Here is a 21,923-nt window from a genome sequence, read left to right on the forward strand (position 1 = left end):
AAGAAGGGCAAGGTGGCTAGAGCCTAGATTCCTAGGAGGATGATGGCAAGAGGTGAGGCTGGAGAGTTAGGGTGAAGCCAAATGATGCATGGCTTTTAAGCTGTGCCAAGGAGTTGGACTATTTTTTTTTTTAAGATTTATTTATTCATGAGAGAAACACACACAGAGAGAGAAAGAGAGGCAGAGGCACAGGCAGAGGGAGAAGCAGGTTCCATGCAGGGAGCCCCATGTGGGACTCGATCCCGGGTCTCCAGGATCACGCCCTGGGCTGAAGGCAGCGCTGAACTGCTGAGCCACCCGGGCTGCCCAGGAGTTGAACTATTTTTAAAGAGCAAAGTGACATGATGGGTTTGTTATTTTAGAAAGATACCTCTGGTGAACTGGGGAATGGATAATCAAGGAGCAAGGATGGAGTCGGAATACCGGGTGGGAAGCTGTCGTCGTAATCCAGGCGAGAAGTGACACTGCCCTCCACTGTGATGGCAGTGGGGATGGAAGCAGATGGACATATTTAAGACACCTCCCGGTGGGGGTCAAGGGTGATGTCCTGGAAGAGTGAGATATGTGAGACCTGGAGATGGGATCTGGAGCGGTAGAGCCAGTTTTCAGGGGAGTAAGTGGAGGTGCCAGAAGGTCATCTGACTGTCTCATCTGCCTGCTTTCCCCGGCCTGCCGGCTTTGGTTGCCCTGGCACAGAGGCGTCCTCTGCGTTCTCTCCACTCCTTTCCTTGGGGCTCTCGTCCAGTCTCAGGGCTTTTCATACCATCAGTACGCACACGACTTCCCCACTGACCTCTCTAGTGCAGGCCTTTCACCTTAACCAAGGGCTCCGATATCCAGCTGCACGCTGAGCTTCTCCAGTTGGAAGCCTAAAAAGGGTCTCGGACACGAACAGAACCACACGCCCGGTCTCCCCACTTTCCTGCCACAGCCTCTCCACGTCGGTAACTGGCAAAACCCTTCTCCCTGTTTAAAAAGCCAGAATGTTGGGAGTATTCCTGACTCCTGTTTCTCACGCCTCATCTCCAGGTCCATTAGCAAATCCTCATAGCTCTGCCTTCAGATTAGAACCAGAATGCAGCCACCTCTTACGGCCCACTCCGTCCTCCCTGGCCCGAGCCACCGCCCTGCTGGCCTGCGTCACTGCAGCAGCCTCCTAGCTGATCCCCCTTCGCATCCCCCTGCAGCACCACGCGCTTCCACACAGTCAAGGTGACTCCGTTCAAACGTATTCACTCCCATGCTCCGTACCCTGCAGCGGCTCCTGGTTTCACCCCCCTTGAGAGCCCAGGTCTCACAGTGACCTACGAGGCCCTATATGGTTTGAGTCTGTCCTCCCTGGTCTGGTCTTGTCTCCTGGACCGGGGTCCCAGCTTATTGGCCCTCTGCTGTGCCTCCGACGCATCGGGCATGCTGTCGTGTGACCCCTCTTGCCTCTGCAAGGAAAAAAGAGATCTCTGTCACATCTCAGATGGCAAAGTCCTCTCCTCCTTCAGCTCTTTCCTTAAAAGCCACCTTCCCAATTTTTTCAAGCCACAGACCTGTCCCACCAACCTCCTTCTCTGTGCTCCTGGTCCCTCAACCCTGCGTTCTCTTTCCTTTTTTTCCGGCAACGCTCAACACTCATCACCTCGTAGCACACCACGTGTAACTTGTCTGGATCGAACCGCTAGGAAGTAAGTTCCACAAGAGCAGGAGCGTTTGTTTTGCTTCCTGAGGGACCCCCACCCACCCCACCCCATGCACCTCCCATATATTAAGACCTTAATTTTAATATTTGTCAGATTTAGCCGTAAGTAGCTGTTGGGCTTAAAAAAACTGATGCTTGAAAGATGGACATCTCGACTCTGGAAATAAAGAGATGAAGATACGGGGGCTTCACCCTTGTTAATCTTCTGTTGCGCGGACAGACGCGGTGACCTTCTGTCATGTCTTCTGGCCTCTAGCTTCAGTCCACTCACCACACCGTCCCCCACGTTGTCTAATACGTAGTTGTAAGGACTGTGCTCACTTCCGTCCCCTGCTTGAAACCCCCCGTGACTCCTCACTACACGCAGACTACAGATCCCTCGGCAGGACGTCTAAGGCTTTCTCCGATGTGGCCCCAGCCTAACCTTCCAGTTTCATCCAGACCCAGCCCAACCCACACAGCCCCTGTGCCAACTACAGCTTCCGGAACAGCCCTGCACGTCCTCCCTGAGGTGCCTAGGCCGTGTCCTGTCTGTCCCCTGCCTTCAGTATGCCCAAGCAACTCCAGCTTAACCTGCAAAACCCAACTCAGGTAACCTCTGCACACTGACATACCCCTTGACGCTCCCTCCATCTGCCACGATTTGCTGTTCTTCCCTCTGTTCCTCCAGCAACGTGCACCTGTCTTTAAAGCGCTTTGTAGCACACTGGGCGGGAGGCTGGGCCTGCCAGTCAGTAAGCAGCACCAATATCATTGAAAAGGGTTTGGGGTTTTCAGTGTCTTGCCCTCTCAGTTCTCTCTGTTCCTCTTTCCCTCAAGCACACATACCCCCTACATATACACACACAACTGCCTTGGATTATTTTGCCTTGAATTGATCAGTTATATAAATGCAATCCTGAGCACAGTCGTTTTTAAGTTGTACTAACCTTTTGGTTTATTGATTTTTCAAGGATCCAGAGTGTTTACTGAGTTTTAGAAATCGGATTTTGTACTTACGTGCTTATTTTTCTGTACTGTTCTTTTTTTTTTTTAACGAGAATAGCTTTTGCTTAGCATTCTCTATCTCTTTAAAAGTATTTATAGAAAATTTTGTTCAGTTCTTTTACTCTCTGATTGTATTTTGTCTGAGTAGAGTGATATTTCTTTGCTTTTAATTTTTCTCCCAATGCTGTTAGAATTGCATTATGTTCACCCAAGGAATCCACGTCTATATAAAATATGACGAGGTTTGGCTAGTCCATTCACTCACAGTACTTTTATGATTTCTAAAAGTCTTTTTCTATTTTTCCCGAAAAAGAAAATGTTATATATACTGACAGAATTTACCTTGAGAAAAGTCCCTAGCTCATTCCCCTGGCAGAGAATCTACCTGCTAACTCTGATTTCCAAGAGAAGTTCTCAAGTGTGAGCAAAATAAAATTCAGACCCACCCCTAAGGACTGCATGAAAATAGAGTTCTAAGGTAACACCGACCTCACATGGATTTAACTCCTATTTTGGAGTTAGGGCCTGGCCTTTGGCACTCCTGTGTCTCTCCCCTTGTCTCTCTTACCTTGGATACTGGTTTCTCTTTACAGGACAGCTTCCAGGACACAATTGGGGTCCACTAGCCATCATCATGTCTCACAAATATTTGATTTCTCCTTTACCTAACATCAGAGAGATTGATCAGTCATGTGGTCCCGATTCTGAGTACAGCTCCCCCCGTTTGGAATTTACCATGCCTTGTGCTGAGGACATTTTCCAGCACTGAGGGAGGGAAATGTCTGATTCATTAGTGAATAATGTATCAGCTTCCTCTCTAACTTGTCTCCCTGTGGTGCTTCACATTCTGACTGTTCAGTCAGGTTTATCCTATTCCAAGAACCTTGTGTTTGAAAACGACTGGAAAAAGTTGCTAAGCCTATTTTATTTTAATATACGTACTTAGGAAGATGCTTCTCATGTGTGATTTGTAGCTTCATGCTATTCACCGTGCCTGGATTAATTAAAGAAAAACTGGTAGCCTTTCTGCACAAAAGTATACCTATCCATCAGGCTGAAAATTATTTTTAAGTACATTTACGGGTTTTTCAAGCATCTTAGTACTTTCTCAACAGTGAAAGTTCAATGTTCACATTTTCAAGGGCATGAAACATTCTTGTCTGACCTACTGCTTACTAATGGGGCAAAAGCCTGTCCAGTCATTCAGGACTCCGACAGTTCAATGTATTTTCTCAACAGGACTTTTTACAATATGTACAATGTTAAAACAAATGTCCATTTATTCTTCTTTCCCAGAAGTTGAATACTTTCAGCAGTTCTTAAAAGGACAAAGATGTTTACTAACAGACTATGAATGTATGAAGGATAATCTTGAGACTATAATGAAATTCTGTTCTTTTTATCTTTATTCTTACCAGGTCAGAGTTGGACAATGGTCTTAGTCATGTGTTACAACTAGAAAATGCATAGTTGGCTTTTTCTGATGCTACAATTCATCATTTTTAACTTTGAAAATGCTTATTGGAAGAAGAAGGGATGCAATATTGGATAAGAATCTGAGTAAAAGCACCGCTTAGGTCTCTTTCAAAGAAATAGTATTTGTATAATCATCAAACATCAGTGTTTAAAGGAGCCCCTAAAACATTAATTAATTATAACACGAGAATTATTATTCTTGCACCATGTTTAGTTTAACTTCTTTTCTCTTACAGCCACCTTTACACGATTTTTTTGATAAGCTTGTTTATTATTAAAAAACGTATACAAATCAATCTAAGGATAGTTTTTGTTTTAGAAATTTCATGTCAGTGACAGGCTGCCATATACAGTGTAACTTTTCTCCACAAGTACACAAGTCTTTTCCTTGATTTTTATTAAAAAAAAAAAAGTAAAAGTAAATAAATAATAAATTTTTTAAAAGTATTTTTACTGCCTTTCATATAGTTACACCTTCACTGATATTTAAAATCGCCTATTTGAAACAGTTTACTCTGGTAGTCACTTTGAAAACAGCATGTTTTAGACACACAGCAACAGCACAACAAAACCAAAAATAATCGTATACAATTTTGCAGCATGTATGTGCTACAAAACTTTAAAAATACTGTTCTATACCAGTAGATAAATATGTTTGGCCAAAATCTTTTCAATCTGAGTTCTGTTAGTAAAAAGGATAATTATTCCCTTACTTGTCTTCATTTGCCTGCAACTAGGATTGTCACATATAATAAATTCATGGGACATATTTATACTAAAAAATTATTCATTATTTATCTGAAATACAAATTTAACTAGGAATCCTATGTCTTTATTTGCTAAACTTAACTGGGAATGTGGGTTGGCTCATCTTTAAAGTGGTAATCCCCTTTTTGTTGTTCTTCCTTAGCATGGAAGGCCCTTACCAACTTAGAGGACAACTTAAGAAGGACTCAAGAATTTGAGACAGGTTTAGAGGAAAACCACAAATGGCCAAAGGGTTGGAAAATAAGAAATAACAATATTTAAACTGAGAGGATTATGGTGATGAAACAGTTACCAAGTATTTGGAGTGGGCTCACCCAGTTGACTGTGCCAAGTTCCTCATTTTTGACGAAGGCATCCAAAAACTGGCTAAAACACAACTTAGGATAAGCATGGTAGCTACATTTATCGAATGCCAATGTTTGCTGCATGATTGAATGCCAGTGTCTCATGATTTATCGCTAACCCTTATGGGCAACCCACAAGATGTATATCATTATCCCCATGTTTTAGATAAAAAAAAAAAACTGACACAGTATGACATTCCAGTCTCATTACCATAAGACAGGTAATTGGTAAAGCCCAGATTCCCATCACATCAAATTCTGTCTAACAGCAAAGCCCCGTACTCTCTCCACTACACCTCACCTCTTCTCTAGAGGGTTTTATGAGCTATTGGGAAGAATGTTGTCAAGCAAACTTGTCTATAAATATTAGATATAGGACTGACTTGTGAGTATTTAGATCATTTAAATGTGGTCATATAAAAGAGCAGTTGAATGTCAGGCTGAAAAATCCTCCAGATTTCTTCTGTCCTCTCAACTTACAGTTAGAAATCATTGTCAAAGAAGGGGCATCTGAGTAGCTCAGGTTAAGGGTCCAACTCTTGATTTTGGCTCAAGTCATGATCTCAAGGTTGTGGGATCAAGCCCCACATCGGGGTTCTGTGCTGGCATGGAGCCTGCTCAGGATTCTCTCTCTTCTTTTCCTTCTGCCCCTCCCTCCACCCTCACTTTCTCTCCCTCTACAAAAGAAAAGAACATTATTCATTGTTAAAGTAGTGTCTGGCTACATTAGATGGGATTTTTGACATGCATATTGTTTTATCTTCCCAAAGTCAGTTTAGACTTTTTTTTTTAATGATCATAACACTATTAAATCTTTAGGCATAAGAATCAAATGTTAACAAAGCATGTTTTAAAATGTGCTTTCTCCACAGCCTGGTAGATCCATTCTCGATTTAGGTTACACACTTAGATTTTTAACATTTATCTTGCTGTCTTCATATCCACAGACTATATACTTTTTGGAGAATAGAAACTCTGAGTATCTAGATAAGGGCATGGTATGCAATGGATGCTAACAAATATTTGATTAATACTGTGTGATACAATATAATTCTTCATAAGTAGTGAATGTTTATAAGTACAGTATTTTATTTTATTTTTCTATTAAGATTTTATTTATTTATTCATGAGAGACACAGAGAGAGAAGCAGAGACACAGGCAGAGGGAGAAGTAGGCTCCTTGTGGGGAGCCCCATTTGGGACCCGATCCCAGGACTCTCTGGGATCATGACCTAAGCCAAAGGCAGACGTTGAACCACTGAGCCATCCAGGCACCCCTAAACACAATATTTTAAATGTCACCAGGAATCTCCTATTACAATCTTATTTCTTTAACTTCATTCTTCTGGGCCTACTTTTAAAGTTAACAGAAATAATGTAAGTATAGAGAGGACTAAGAATTTTTCTTAGGATTTCACTCTGCAAGTCCTTCTGGAGATTTAACTGTGACTGCTTTTTATGGCTGCAATTTCCTTAATATGGGGCCTCAGCCATTTTCCATCATCATAAATCCCTTTTATATACTTAAAAGCAGTATTGAAATTTTTTTCTGCTTTTTATATCTTGCCTCTTCACTTAGATACATTATTTCTGTCTTGAGATTATGTTATGTAAATATTATTTTTAAAAATTGAAAATATATGGCAGGAAAGAGCTAGTATACCACCTCAGAAATTTTAACTAATAGATATGTTTCCAAATGCAAAGTGGAATATTTAATTATTCAAGTAAATAAGGAAATCATCTTTGTTCTTTGTTCTAATTACTTGAATATTTTACTGAAAATTGCTTTTATGCACTTGACTTTGTGTTTAAGCTCACAGGTTTGTAATATCTTTAGATGGACATGATCATAAAAAAATTTTAAAAAAATAGATGGACATGATTTGGTCAGGAGTTTTTCAGGAACAAGGAATAAAAGAATCACAATGAAACTGCTGATGAAAAAAAAGAGAGAAAGGAAGGAGGGGAGATTTTACTGGTTCTGGTTAGCTTAAGACATGGTGGGTACGGATGCTCAAACAGTCTCATGGAAAACCTGCCTCTCTCCATGTCTGGGTTCTCCTTCCCCTTGGGTCAGTTTTGTGTTCAGGCAACCTTTCTCCACATACTGGCAACGTTGGGCATCAGAAACTCTAAGTTAACATCATTTGTAGTGTTTGTGATCTTTCAAAGAGAGACATTCTCTCCCAGTATCTATATTAAATCTCAAAAAAAAGAGTCTGATTGGTCTCGCTTTTTAGTCACATGCTTATCCCGACCAAGCTGTGTGTCAAACGGAGAGTTCATTGAAAGGCCAGCTTGGTTTGCAAGCTCACCTTGTGGTAAGGGAGGTAAGCCATGTGATGACAGCCCCATTAGAGAGGAGGGAGAGTTTTCAAAAGAGTTGCCAGTAGTAGAGACGATGAGAGCCTGATACATTAAAACAAATGTTTACTAAAATATTACAAAATATCAATCAATGATAAAAATGATCATTGATCAAAATATCAATCAATGATAAAAATCATTTTTAGGAAATGCAAACAATTTCAAATAGCTCAAATAAGCATAATACATTTTTTTAAAGCACTAGAAAAACCCTCATAAGAACCATATTGCATGTTTAGTACATTTTGGATAATGTTTTATCTCCTTTGAAGCTCAGTTTTGTCATCTGAAAGGTAATAATGCCTATCTTATAAGGTAATTATGCAGATGGGAGGTGAGAATGTAACTGACAGTAAACTATGTAGTGCTATCTATATAGTTGTAAAGTTTTATGATTTCTAAGAAAATCGGTTCTAAAGAAAGCAAAGTTCCCCCTGTCAAAGTCTAGAAAGTCTCTTACAAATATATCCCATTACACTTGTGGTGTTTTTTTCCTGAGCAATCAGTGCTTAACTATAACACACCAGGGCTTTGTGATCTGTTTTTGTTGATTGAGGAGGACAATAATGACAACAGTAGTAGTAGTGGTAGGCACAGGTGGCTACTCAAGAAGTTCTTAGAGAATTAAATGTATTTCTGGGGAATGAAAAACCCATGGAAACTAGCTCAGTGAAAAAATCAGAGGCAGATAGATGGCAGACAGAGTGGAGTAACTGGTCTTAAGTTTACTCTGAACTGATATTCCTGGCTAACAACAATCCTCTTTGAAGGAAATACTCCTAAATACCCAGGGTTTAATGGCCAAGGTGCCATTCAGATAATTACTCCCAGGAAATGTTTTGCCAGTGAGATTATCTTAACTACCAACTGAAAACGGAATAAAGAAATGTTTTATGGATGATTCAGTTTCACCTGCTATGTGTACAACATTTTAAGAGGATGAATTAGTCAATCTGCTTGAATCATCTTTACGTGTTCCTTTTAGTAAGGAGCTCAAAATTGGTTAAATGGCCAGCACTATTTCAGAAAGAAAGAAAGAAAAAAAAACAGAAACAGTAAAAAAGACATTCTATCTTGAAAGCCTGATCCAGGCATGTCATGGGAATAAATGTATCAAGACAAAAATATATGAAAAGTGGAAGTATTTCTGGAGTCACTACCAATATAAATATTAAAATTGCTCACACATCCCAATCTGGCAGATTACATAGATAGAAAAGAAAAAGCAATATATGCCAACACAATGGCATTGAAGTAAAATGTGATTGTAGAAAAACAACCTCAGAGTGGGAAATTACTGTAGTTAGAAAATAACTTTGGAGGTCATTAGTTCAGCCTAGGAGTGTGCTTGTAAATATTTAATAATCATCCCTTCAGAGGAGGAAAAAAAAACAAAAGTCCTGATTTGTAATATTTGCCAATTTCTGTGGTGTAAATACTCCAGCCATGGCCGAGTTCGAGTTACCAAGATAAGGCCACGGAGCTCACGGTGGGTAGAGTTGCACGCGGTGGGCTGCCGTGAGCCAGAGGCTCCAGCACGTGACTACACCAACACTCCTTTCACAAATGAGAAAGCAGCGGAGGCCGAAGACGTGGGGTGACCGGCTTTGCATCACGTAGTTCTTTAGCTGCACTGCCCCGACTAAAGCTCAGGCTCTCCCCCACGCTAGGCCTCAGGCCTTGAGTGCCTTCTGAGGAAAGGAGCGTGATTGATGGATGCCTGCCTGACCCCCTGCCCTGGCCAGGCTCCCCTTCAGAGACTCCCATAGACCTTTCCAGTTTAAACTGTGGTCCATTTGTCTGTCTTCCCTACTAGTCTGAGATCTCATCGACACTTGTAAAGCTTTTTATTCATTTTTGTGTCTTCAGCACCCTGCACGCTATCTGGAAATAGTAGATGCTCAGAAAGTATTTGTTGAGTATGTGAACAAATATTAATAACAGCGATCTTTTATTAACCTACCACGTGTCAAGCACTGCTCTTAGTGGTTTACGTGCACTGATTCATTGAGTGGTCAGAGTAACCATGACAAGTGATGGTTGTATTATAAGCGCACCCATATCCCAGATGAGAAAATAGAGGCTCAGAGAAGTTACTTGCCCAGGAGGCACACAGACAGCAAATGGATTTAAACCTTGCAGTCTGCCTCCAGAGCCTGTACACTTGACCACTCAGCTGTCACTTATTTAACCAGCAGTACCATCAGGCTATACTGCTCAGCGACAAATCCTTCCAAAAGGTTTCCCTCCATTCCTTTGAAAGACAGACATTTCCTGGAGAAGATCTAGTGTCATCAATACACATCTTTGAAAAAAAAAAATACACATCTTTGTTAATGGGGAGAAGACTTCATTAATTGAAATGATCAAGGAAATGGAGTGTTTATGTTTTCTCATTATCTGAGGATTAAACAAACCTGTATTTTAATTAAAAGTCCTGTTGTTGACAATAGGCTCTAGTCCTATGTTTTTTGCTTTAATCTAAAAAAAAAAATTAACTTTCTTTGATTTCTCAGTTTGAAAAATGTCATCACTGTTTGCTGTCGAGAGAATGTAAAGAAGATAAGGGAAACTGCGTTAACAAACTCCAGGGATATTCTGCAATGTTTTTTCCTTAAACAGAAAAAATACCCTTTTTCCCTCCTGCTTTTCTTATCGATTGTCATCTCATCACATGAGATAACCAGAAAAGTCCATTAGTATTTTGTACATTTTCTTGGATTCTTAGTCAATTCAAATTTAGTACTGAGTGGCTTATATACCAGCTTTAAGATACGAACCTTATTTTTAAAACATAACTTAATAGTTCAAATTCAAAAAAAAGAAAAAAGGGCAGCCCGGGTGGCTCAGCGGTTTAGTGCCTGCCTTCAGCCCGGGACGTGATCCTGGAGACCTGGGATCGAGTCCCACCTCGGGCTCCCTGCATGGAGCCTGCTTCTCCCTCTGCCTGTGTCTCTGCCTCTCTCTCTCTCTATCTCTCTCTCTCTGTCTCTGTGTGTCTCTCATGAATAAATAAATAAAGTCTTAAAAAAAAAGTTTCAAAAAAAAAAAAGATCATTTTAAAGGCTCCTTCAAAAAGCCTAAAAGAAAAAAAAAGTCATTCACCGTCTACATTGCATTAATGGATATCAACGAAGATACATATTGGTTGTAATGCTTTTTCTTTTCTTTTGGCAGTAATGGTTCATTTATTTTCTTCCTTTATTATCTTTCCTAAAGAAAATACAGTGATAAATTATGTAGTAGGCTAATGTCCCAAATTTTAGGAGACACACTAATACCATATTGAGAAGTTCATTTAATTTTTCCCCATAATATATTCTTGAAGTTTTAGATAGATATATGCAGTTTGTTTGGAATTTGCTTTGGCCCTCTAATAGGACAACTTGTCTTAAACCTTCCTTACTTCTACTCCTTGTCATTCCCCCCCCCATCACCAAAAATTTTCTAGTACATCTCAAAACAATAAGGATTAGATGTAGAAGTGGCAAGGACAACACCCTGCGTCTGTATATGCATACGCTGTATAACGGTCGAAGCTTTCAAAGAGGAGATCTCTTTCTAGATACTTAAAACAATCCTGTTAGGATATTGGATCCTAGGCCTCAGAGGTGGGTGAATTACCCACAGTCCTGGAGCTGGAGAGGGAAAGGGCAAGAACCAGAGCTCTGGCGTCCAATCCTGCCCGGGCGTACTCTCCTCCTAGCTCAGGAAGCTACTGCAGTCCTAGTGGAGCGGTTAAGAGCCTGGACAGATTCCTGTCGGCCAGACGTGGGATTGAATTCAGTTGTGTGTGACTTTTGGCGAGTTTGCTCATGTAGAAGAGGAGAATAATAATAATACTTCCTACTTCAAAGGGTGTTTTTATAAAGAGTAAATCAGAGGGTTTAGCAGCATGCCTGGTGCATACGTGGTAAGCATCCAGGACGTGTTTCTGTTATTTTTACTGTTGTATGGCGTATACCTTTTCCAATCCTTCATCTTAATGACACACTTTGCTTTGTCTTCTGGTCCACCCAGAACTCTTCTTGTGTGAAGAGAAAGTCCCAACACACTGTGTTTCATAGCTCCGAGGGCTATGAAGCAATCAGAGCTATGAAGCAATCCTTTTCATTTCTTGCTGACCTCTTCCCGGGTGCCTGCTTGTAGCTAGTCTAAACCCCCTTCTCTACTCTACAGAACCTGGCCCCTCTTCTGTAACTGTTACTTTCAGTGATGGTCATATACCCTCGTTTATTTTTATAATATTGAGACCATATGCCCTGAATTCCAGTGTTTCGGTACTTCCTCTGACTTACTCTCACCTGCTATCTCGGGAAGTGATCTCTCTTGTCTTCCAGGCTCTTGGAAATGCCTCTTTTTACTCTTTTGGGATATTGCTCCAACAATTTTTATCTCCTTCATTTGCTTTCCTTGGTTTTCCCACGTCTCTGGGCTCAACTACTTGCAGTTCTTCCGACCATGCCATATGTTCTCTCCTGTCTCTATACCCTTTCGCAAACTGCCGTGCCTACTAGAAATTTCCCTTCATCCTCCTCCTCCAACACTGAGCTCTAGCATCATTTCCAATGTGGTTGGTTGCCCTTTTTATGCATTCTCATAACTGTCTGTCGATCCTCCATCAGGTGACTGAGCTAGAGAAAGGCACCCTACCTCTGTATTCCCGGAACCTGCCCCCATGGCTGGCCGTAGTAAATACCCAATAGACGTTAGCAGAGGAAGATCTACAAATAGGCACATGTCTTTCCTACAATTGGAGAGTAAACTCCTTTTGAAAAATAAATAAATAAACAACTCTTTACCCTGATTTTCTTGCCCTTCCTTTGACATCCCACTTCCTTACCACACATTCCCTTGCAATTTGTTAATTGATACAACTATTGAATCCACTGAGATCACTCTTGAAAGTCAGCAAAGAGCCTCCATGTGGTCCATGTCCTCCTCCTCAAGCCTCCCACCTGGCTTCTGTGACACAGTGCGGTGTTGGCTGTCTTGGCACTTCACTGAACTTGCCTCCCTTGACTCCTTCGTTTGTTTCTCCAGTATGGGTAATCCCAAGATTTCTTTCATTCCACTTTCTTTCCTTCACCTTGCCCCTCCATGAACTTACTTGATTCTAACCATTATCTCTGGGTAACATGCAAAGTTTATTCCTAATCCAACTAGAACCCAATTGCTCCCCCAAGACTGAGATCTAAATTGTCATCCCTTCTAGTACAGACATGGGAAATATTTGACGCTCATACTTCCGCTTGCCACTATCTCACCCCAGACAAATATTGTCTCACCTAAAACTTACCCTGCCACTTTCCTAGTAAGGGCTAACTTCTCAGAATCTCTCTTGTCATTTGCCTCTGTTGCTTTGGCGCAATGCTTTGTCTTGGAATCCTGATTCCTCACTTATTCCAGGCATCTGCTTCCTGATGAACAATGTAAAACCTACTAGTCACCCCTATAATAGAATGTTTTCACTCATTTCCCAATAACACATCCAACTCAACATGTTTAAAACCAACTTATCTTCGTCAGTCTTTAGCCCAGCTTCCTCCTATTGACATCCTAGTTTTGTAAATTGTTCCACACTTTTCCCCAGATAACTGCTAGTCATCTTTGCCTTCTCATTTGTATGCCGCCGATTTAGATGTCAAATCTTATTTATTTAAATATTCTCTCATTGATCCCTTCCTTTCTATTCTTGGGGACACCATCTTGGTTCTGGCTCTTACAGATAATGAGGTTATGGACTATAATAATACTTAGTCATTTGGTCTTCCTGTTGCCAGCTTCTCCCTGCCCTCAGCCACCTTGGCTCCAAATTAGTCTTTCTAAAGTAAAGCCTTGATTATATGATTCTCCAGCTCAATTAAAATCCTTGACTTTTCTATTCCCTCTTAAATAAGTCTAACAATTTGGTAGAGAAAAAATTATCTTTGAATTGGATTCGAGTTCTGACTACTACGTATACCTTTTCTGTTACCTTGAACTTATTTCCTGATTTTTATTCACTTATTTATTCAAGATATATTTATCTAACACCTACTATGTTCTAGGCTCTGTATCAGATACTTGGGAATGGGTAATGAGCCAAGCAGATATCGTCCTTGCTTTGCTGGGCCTCACAACATAGTGGACTTGTCCATATTTCTCATAGTTATAGTAATTCTAAGTACAAGTCATGTTTCCCCCTCTTGGTGCTTTTAGCTCTTGATTTGTGCTACTACATAGGGTATTATAATGTTGTGTATTATTTGCATATGTGTATTGTCTCTCAACCACACTGTAGGTTCACTGAAAGGTAAATACCAAATCCCATTTCCAAAGTGCAAGCACAGAGCCATACGCATACTAGTTATTAGTGAAACCTGCTATGATTTTGTAGACCTAGGGTTAGTCTTTGGCATGGTTATAATGCCAAACAAGTTTTTAAAGATTCCTATCAGAATTATACACTAAAAATGGAGGGAAAAAAGTAATTAGCTATTTTGTTTCTATTCCTTCTAAGGCCTCCTTTCTAAGGTACCACCCTGCCTACAACTTTTATAAGTAGAACTAACAATGTTTGTTTATAGCCCATGTACTTTAAGTTTTTTGAAACTGAAAAACAAATGCACTCAGGATAACTAGTTAGAAATAATGTCCATATGCATACAATGGAATCTTAAAATAATGTGGGGTTTTTTTTTTTGTTGTTTTGTTTTGTTTTTTTTTTTTTTTTACTAAATAGCTTTTGACTTGGTAATGAACAATATGTTGTTTTTCCCCAAGAAATAATTCTAGGACTTTAGTCCTGAACATTATATTTTATTTTACAAATTTTCAGCTTGCTGTTTTTATGTTTCCAGTGATCTTACATTAAGTTAAGCATTTGTCTATCCAAAACAATAGGTCAGCTATAGCCAAATTATAACCATACCTTTCCTCTGCACACAAATTCCTATAAACAGCATGTGATCATATTGCTTCTAGAATTTATGATTGTTTTCTTCCAAAAGGAAGCTAAATTTAGCCTAGTAATTCTACATGCTCCCAAGGAAACAATGCCTGCTGTGATTTCTAGAATAAATGAATCTGAACCACAGTTCCTTTACTTGACTAACTAAGAAAGTTTAAATATCAACCTAGTCATTAACCACAGATATTAAACCACATTAAACAACCAGCAAGAGGTTAAGAAAGAAATTTGCTGTTTCTGACTTCATTGCTAAATAAGTCCAACTTAGTTGGGTGTATTGTCTTTAATACAGAACATTGTTTGCATCTCATAATGGTTCTCTAAAATTACTCGTTCATGGCTTGAGTTCTAAAATTAAACTATGTGGAGTCATGTCCATCTGCACAATGCATCATTATGTGAAATCAGCTAGAGTTTTTTATTTTCACTTGATGTAAAAATTCCAGTTAGGAAGATTTGCTTCTAATAGTTTAACTGGTATGGTTCTTTCAGTTTCTTCTTTGTTTCTAATGACAACTAAACTGCTCTCTCTTTGAACATGTTTTGGCAGATATGCTTCTCACCATGAAGGCTCCTGCTGTGCTTGCACCTGGCATCCTTGTGCTTCTGTTTACCTTGGTGCAGAAGAGCTATGGGGAGTGCAAAGAGGCACTAGTAAAGTCTGAGATGAATGTGAACATGAAGTATCAGCTTCCCAACTTCACTGCCGAAACACCCATCCAGAATGTTGTTCTACACAAGCATCATATTTACCTTGGTGCAGTTAACTATATTTACGTTTTAAATGACAAAGACCTTCAGAAGGTTGCTGAGTACAAGACTGGGCCCGTGCTGGAACACCCAGATTGTTCCCCATGTCAGGACTGCAGCCACAAAGCCAATTTATCAGGTGGTGTTTGGGAAGATAACATCAACATGGCTCTGCTTGTTGACACATACTACGATGACCAACTCATTAGCTGTGGCAGTGTCCACAGAGGGACCTGCCAGCGACACATCCTTCCACCCAGCAATATTGCTGACATACAGTCGGAAGTGCATTGCATGTACTCCTCACAGGCAGACGAAGAGCCCAGCCAGTGCCCTGACTGTGTGGTGAGTGCTCTAGGAACCAAAGTCCTGATATCGGAAAAGGACCGGTTCATCAACTTCTTCGTAGGCAATACCATAAATTCCTCGGACCATCCAGATCATTCATTGCATTCGATATCGGTGAGAAGGCTAAAGGAAACGCAAGATGGGTTCAAGTTTTTGACAGACCAGTCTTATATTGATGTTCTACCGGAGTTCAGAGACTCCTACCCCATTAAATATGTCCACGCCTTTGAAAGCAACCACTTTATTTACTTTTTGACAGTCCAGCGAGAAACTCTAGATGCTCAGACTTTTCACACGAGAATAATCAGGTTCTGTTCTGTAGACTCTGGATTGCATTCCTACATGGAAATGCCTCTGGAGTGTATTCTCACGGAAAAGAGAAGAAAGAGATCCACGAGGGAGGAAGTGTTTAATATTCTCCAAGCTGCATATGTCAGTAAGCCTGGGGCCCATCTCGCTAAACAAATAGGTGCCAACCTGAATGATGACATTCTCTATGGAGTGTTTGCACAAAGCAAGCCAGATTCTGCTGAACCAATGAATCGCTCTGCCGTCTGTGCGTTCCCTATCAAATATGTCAATGAATTCTTCAACAAGATCGTCAACAAAAACAATGTGAGATGTCTTCAGCACTTTTATGGACCCAACCACGAACACTGCTTTAATAGGGTAAGTCACATTCATTTCCCACTTATAAGGTATAAGTCAGAATAAGTACCAGTCTAGAAAAGAATATCAAGGGCTTTTTGGTGCCTGGTAAATTATTTTTATCCATAATATTTGTACATTCTTTCCAAGAAAATTTAGATATTGTACCTTCATTTAAATGTAAAATCAAAAACAAAAATGTAAAATCAGGGACGCCTGGGTGGCTCAGTGGTTGAGCATCTGCCTTTGGCTCAGGGTGTGATCCGGGGGTCCTGGGATCGAGTCCTGTATCGGGCTCCCTGCAGGGAGCCTGTTTCTCCCTCTGCCTATGTCTCTGCCTCTCTCTCTTTGTCTCTCATGAATGAATAAATAAAATCTTTAAAAATAAAATAAAATAAGAAATAAATGTAAAATCATAACTTGAGAAAAAGTTAATGTGGTTCTATGAAAAGATATTGTACAGTTTAGGTTTACATGGTTGTCAACACTTAAGATTATTAAACTTGTTTCTCATTTAAGCTTTAATAGTTCTGGACAGATTTACACAAAGTTTAACACAACAGCAGTTCCTGTAAAACACAATTATTGAGATCTCAGTATAATCTTTACAACATTTAGATGAGAAGCCCAAGTTAATTTGTGAGTTTTAAAGGCTTTTTGCCTTATGAGGCCCCATTTGCTCACTGATATACAAATGAATGGTTTACATTCTGGGCATTATGTAAAGAAAATTAAACTAAAAACAAACAACAAAAATCTCTTCTAAAATCTTGGTAAATCAAATATTTTTAAATGAGCTAATACACTTCTCTGAAGAACTTAGAAAAGTAGAGGAAACTTTTGTTCCCAAATCCTTCCTTTGGAACTTGCGTGGACTTTCTACGTGAATGGACCTGTGTGTATCACCTGCTAGCTAGATACTTTTTACCTGGTTGGTATTTGATGTTTATAAATACTAATATTTTCATCGATACTTGTTTATACCTACATGAAATGGTATTTTCACAGATGTTAGAAACATTCTTTGTTGGTTTAACTTACATATAGTTAAAGCTACCAGCCATAGCCAGAGGATTTATCCTACTAGCACCAGATCACTTGGTGCCAGAGGAAGAGCACCAAATCCGGAGTTCATTGTGGCCTTGAGCTCCCTTGATTTGGACCCACATTCAAGCGTATGAACCTGGGTATGCCTCCTAATATAACGACCACTCGTGATCATAATTAGATGAACAAATAGTATAGCTTTTCTAAAGACAGTTTGACTTCAGAAATCCACATCTCACGACTCTATCAGTTTTCAGTCTCAGTAATAAAGCTTGTAATTGTAAGCAGAAGGATATTAAACATATCCTTGATGAAAGAGAATATCTAATGTGCTGAAGGATATCAAGGACATATGAATTCAAAAACATTTGGTTCACTTTTTGCTGAAATGTCTGGGATACTTCCCCAAATGGAAACTCCAAATAACTCTCTTTTGAAGATTTTATTTATTTATTTATTTATTTATTTACTTACTTACTTATTTATTTGAGAGAGAGCATGTGTGCACGTGCACGCAGGGGCAGGGAGAGGGGTGGGGGGAGAGGGAAAGAGAATCTGCAGCCAACTCCACTCCGAGTGCAGAGCCCAATGCAAGGCTTTATTTCACAACCCTGAGATAATGACCTGAGCCTAACTCAAGAATTAAGCCACCCACGTGCCCCTCAAATAACTTTGTATAAAGCTAGAAAAATGCTTCTGAGAAAAGGAACTCCTGTTTTAGTGAACTAAAGACATAACTTCTCTCCTTGCCCCTCCAAAATCTAGGAATAAAAAATAATACACATGCCTAATCCCAGCTAAGACTGAATTCTCCCCTGCATACATGTCATATATATTGCAAACTCTGTAAGAAGCAATAGGATTCCTCATGAAGCTGCCACTTTTCTTCACGAGCAAATATAAAAGAATGAAAGGAAACAAGACATTCAGGGTAGGAATCAGGGAGGAAAAAATGTAATATTAATAGCATTCCAGAGAAAACTTTTTTTTTTTTTTTGGTATCCAGTAAATTGCATCAGAAACACAAGTTTAAAAAGATTCTACGAGTTGTTCCTCCAGGGCCTCTAAAGCACATGACTTTGCTTTTTAAATCTTGTCCTATTAAAAATTAAAAAGAGACGTTACCTTATGAGGATATATTGATATCCGATTTCATTATTCTATTTTGTACTTTTCAGCCCCCTGATGTAAAAGTATTTATCAATTCCAGAAATTGCCAAAATAGATTTGAACTCCTCTACCCCTTTCATTCTTTTAATGTTCCAAGGGAAACAAAAGGCAGGATTATCCAGTGAAATCCAGGTCAGTTTTATCACCCAGGAAAAATGCCCAAAATGCACCAACTGCACCTGAAACAGTTATCATTCCCATCGCAAAAATTCTTGTGGAAAACAAGATGGAGCTTGCCAACATAGTCCTACAAGGGAAGCCAACTTTTGCACTGGCCAAATTCCATAAAGACAAATACCTTCAAACCTCTTCTACTTATTTGCCTGTTTATCTTCTCTGGTTACCAAAGATCAAAATTCTTCTGAGAATGAGACACCCACATTCTCAGTTTTCATATACCAGTCCACAAAAAGACCTCAGATTGTTCCAAAGCTCAGCCTAGAATCATTTCCTAGTTTCATCTTGAAAGGAGGGCACCTAGAGAGAGCCGTTACTCACACATAACAAAATGATTTACAAAATCAAACGTGTTTGGAAAGACTAAAGCAATAAGACAACTCCATTTCATCTTGGCAACTTGACTTGGCAAGATATCAGGTGATGCTTTTAACAATTTCTTGGAATTGAGCTTTTGTTTTGGCATAATGCTTGGTGAATAAACATGTATATTGTAGTTTTGTTATTAACTTCTCTAATCCATTGGATCTTTATGGAGGGACGGTTGTGTGTTTTGTGGGCAAGGAAAGCTGTAGCAGGAACTTTCTGCTGAGGCCTCTGCGTGGTCCTCAGTGTGTAAGCAAAACCATGGCAGGAGTTTTCTGGCCGTCTGAGCTAACACTGTGTGCAAAGAGCGTTTGTGTCACAGGATCAGACCGAGAGAGTGCCAAGAAAGAAGGTCTTCTAAATTCTAGGGGTCGAGCCAGGATATAGGCCTGATTTGCTTATTTCAGATCACAGAGGTTGCTTTTCTCACTCTCACATTTTATGAAACACATCTATGCAGACTCTTCACATACATTTTCTCGTATTGATGACATCTCTTAAGCCCTCTTTTGAGTCATTTGATGGTTTCCAGAGCATATCGTCTTCGTATCTAAGTTCTGTGTGCTTCAGAACTCTTTTGATTCTACATATGATGTTGTTTCTGGAAACTTATCCTAAGCAACATATACCCATTCATGTAATATTAGAGTTGATTGTATCAGTTCAATAAAAATAAATTCTTGATCTTCACAATATAACCATTTTCTTTGTTACTTTTGAAAGTGATGCTTAAAGGATATGTTTACAGGATTTCTAACACTTAGAATTATGAGATTACATACCCACATAGAATTACTAAATCTTAAGTCTTAAATTATCTTTACCACCTTTTTTTACTCATTCATCATTTGACCTCTGTCAACATCATAAACTGCTATTTGATTGAAGTTGTTTTAGTCTGATGCATATTCCCTAAACAGCACACTACAATTCAAAATAAAATAATTGAGAAACTGTCTCATAATATGGAGACTTTGTAAATCCCGAAACTTGGGAGGAAAAGACCTTTACTTTCTATCTGGGGATAAATAGTTTTAAAATTCAGTTCATTTAAGCACGTTGATGGTACTCTCCAACAGTATCATACATATCAGGGATTTACCAACATGACAATTATTCCAGGAGAAAACTAGAATCAATATACCTTGGCCCAGTTTCCTACAAATGAGATCAATATTGACTAAAAAAATAAATTTTTTTGATCCATAAATCAGTAAAGATCCTATTCCCTAAATTATACTTACTAAGAGAAGTGGATTAATACATCTTGGAAAGATTTTCAATCACAGTTGAAATTGGAAAAGGGGTTCTTGAAATATCTCTCATATAACCAGAAAATACAATTATCATGTTACTTTTTTTTCTTGCAATTCCATTATCAAGGTTTTGCGCTATATGTAAGTATTTGAAATAATTTTTTAAGAAAAGAAGAGTAGGCTTGTAGTAAAAAATATTTTCACCAACATCTTAATGACCAGTGATTGATCAATTGAAGGGGAGAAACATCAATTGAAGGGGCACACCTAGATACAAGTCCCAACTTATTGCATAGTCTGCTGCATGACTTGACTTCTTAGAGCCTCAGTCTCATTTGTAACATGCACAGAAAAAAACCTACTTCATAGGGTTTTGTAAAAATTAAGAATAATATATATAAAGTATCCGGCACAATAAGATGACCATAAACTTAGCCCTCTGGGAGACAGCATGGCCTAAAGGAACAAGACCGAAGTCAAAGAGATCTGGGTTCAGATCTGTCCTCTACCATTTTACACCGGTTCGGTCACAAGAGCATTATTTAGACTCTCTGGACCTATTTTCCTCCATGCAGGGCCACTGCGAAAACAAGTGCAATAATGTTTGCAAAAAACCCTAACTTAGTCCTTGGCACATAATAAATAGCAACTATTATTGTAAGGAATACTTAGGTAAAGAAAGGCAAATGTAGACAATTGAATTTTCTGGAAGGGGCACCCTCTGGTTGTACTGCTCTTGAAGGTCTTTCACTTACCTCCCTACCTGTTATGAGTGACTCCATTAATACTTAATTTGTTTAAGCCCTTCTTAAAACTTATAGATGAGAGAGAGAGAGAGAGAGAGAGAGAGAGAGAGAGAGACTGAGAGATGGGGAGCAGTGGTGGTTGGGGCTGGAGAGAAAAATAATTGAAACAATTGTAACCTAGTTAAGCCAAAAGGTGTGCTCCTTTTCCCAACCTTCAATTCTAACTATCCATGGCTCTATAAGATACTGTGCTTCTGTAACTTAAGTTATACAGTGCATTCAAGAATTTGCAAATAATGCAGTTTTAGAAAAAGTCAACCTCACAGGTTCTTTGTATCAAGCTTCCTTGTTTTTAAATATCATTTATACTCAAATTCAAAGAGTAGCCAACCGCTTCCCAAAATAAAGGAAACTTAAAGTAGTAATTTTCCATCTCCGTTTCAAGGAGTGCCAAAGTTAAAGGGTCACCACTCAGAACCATCAGAGGAAGAAAGCAAAGTGATTAGAACGATTTTGAATGAAAACAAAATCAAAACAAGATGCAAACAAGGAATAATAGGAATGGGCAGAAAAATAAACATACAGTGATGTTTCTTTATTAGTATTATAAAGATGATAGATGAGTAAAATTGGGTTATATTTAAGTTGTAATGGAAGAAAATAATTGCAGCCTTCCATCAGGAAACCGCAAGGACCATTATTGATCTGTCATCCTCGGGGCATGTCTCGTAATATTTAATAAAATAAACAAAGATTTATAACTCTTTATAGGCCATATATCTGTAATCTCCCACACACCACACCATTTGAACAGGGAATGTGGAGCCA

At 39.3% G+C, this 21,923-nt stretch overlaps 1 protein-coding gene across 4 annotated transcripts in view; it reads left to right on the top strand.

Moving 5' to 3' along the window:
* MET (MET proto-oncogene, receptor tyrosine kinase) overlaps positions 1-21,923 on the top strand; it is a 112,633-nt gene that overhangs the window by 12,174 nt on the left and 78,536 nt on the right. For 3 of the 4 annotated variants that reach the window (XM_041727697.1, XM_041727700.1, XM_041727699.1), the window contains exon 2: positions 15,138-16,354. In XM_041727697.1, the coding sequence (XP_041583631.1) occupies positions 15,138-16,354 (1,217 nt within the window). Of the gene's footprint in view, positions 1-271; positions 2,282-15,137; positions 16,355-21,923 lie in introns of those variants that run through there. The other variant, XM_041727698.1, reaches the window with a different exon arrangement.

Source organism: Vulpes lagopus, chromosome 13 (assembly GCF_018345385.1).
Source record: "Vulpes lagopus strain Blue_001 chromosome 13, ASM1834538v1, whole genome shotgun sequence".
NCBI lineage: Eukaryota > Metazoa > Chordata > Mammalia > Carnivora > Canidae > Vulpes > Vulpes lagopus.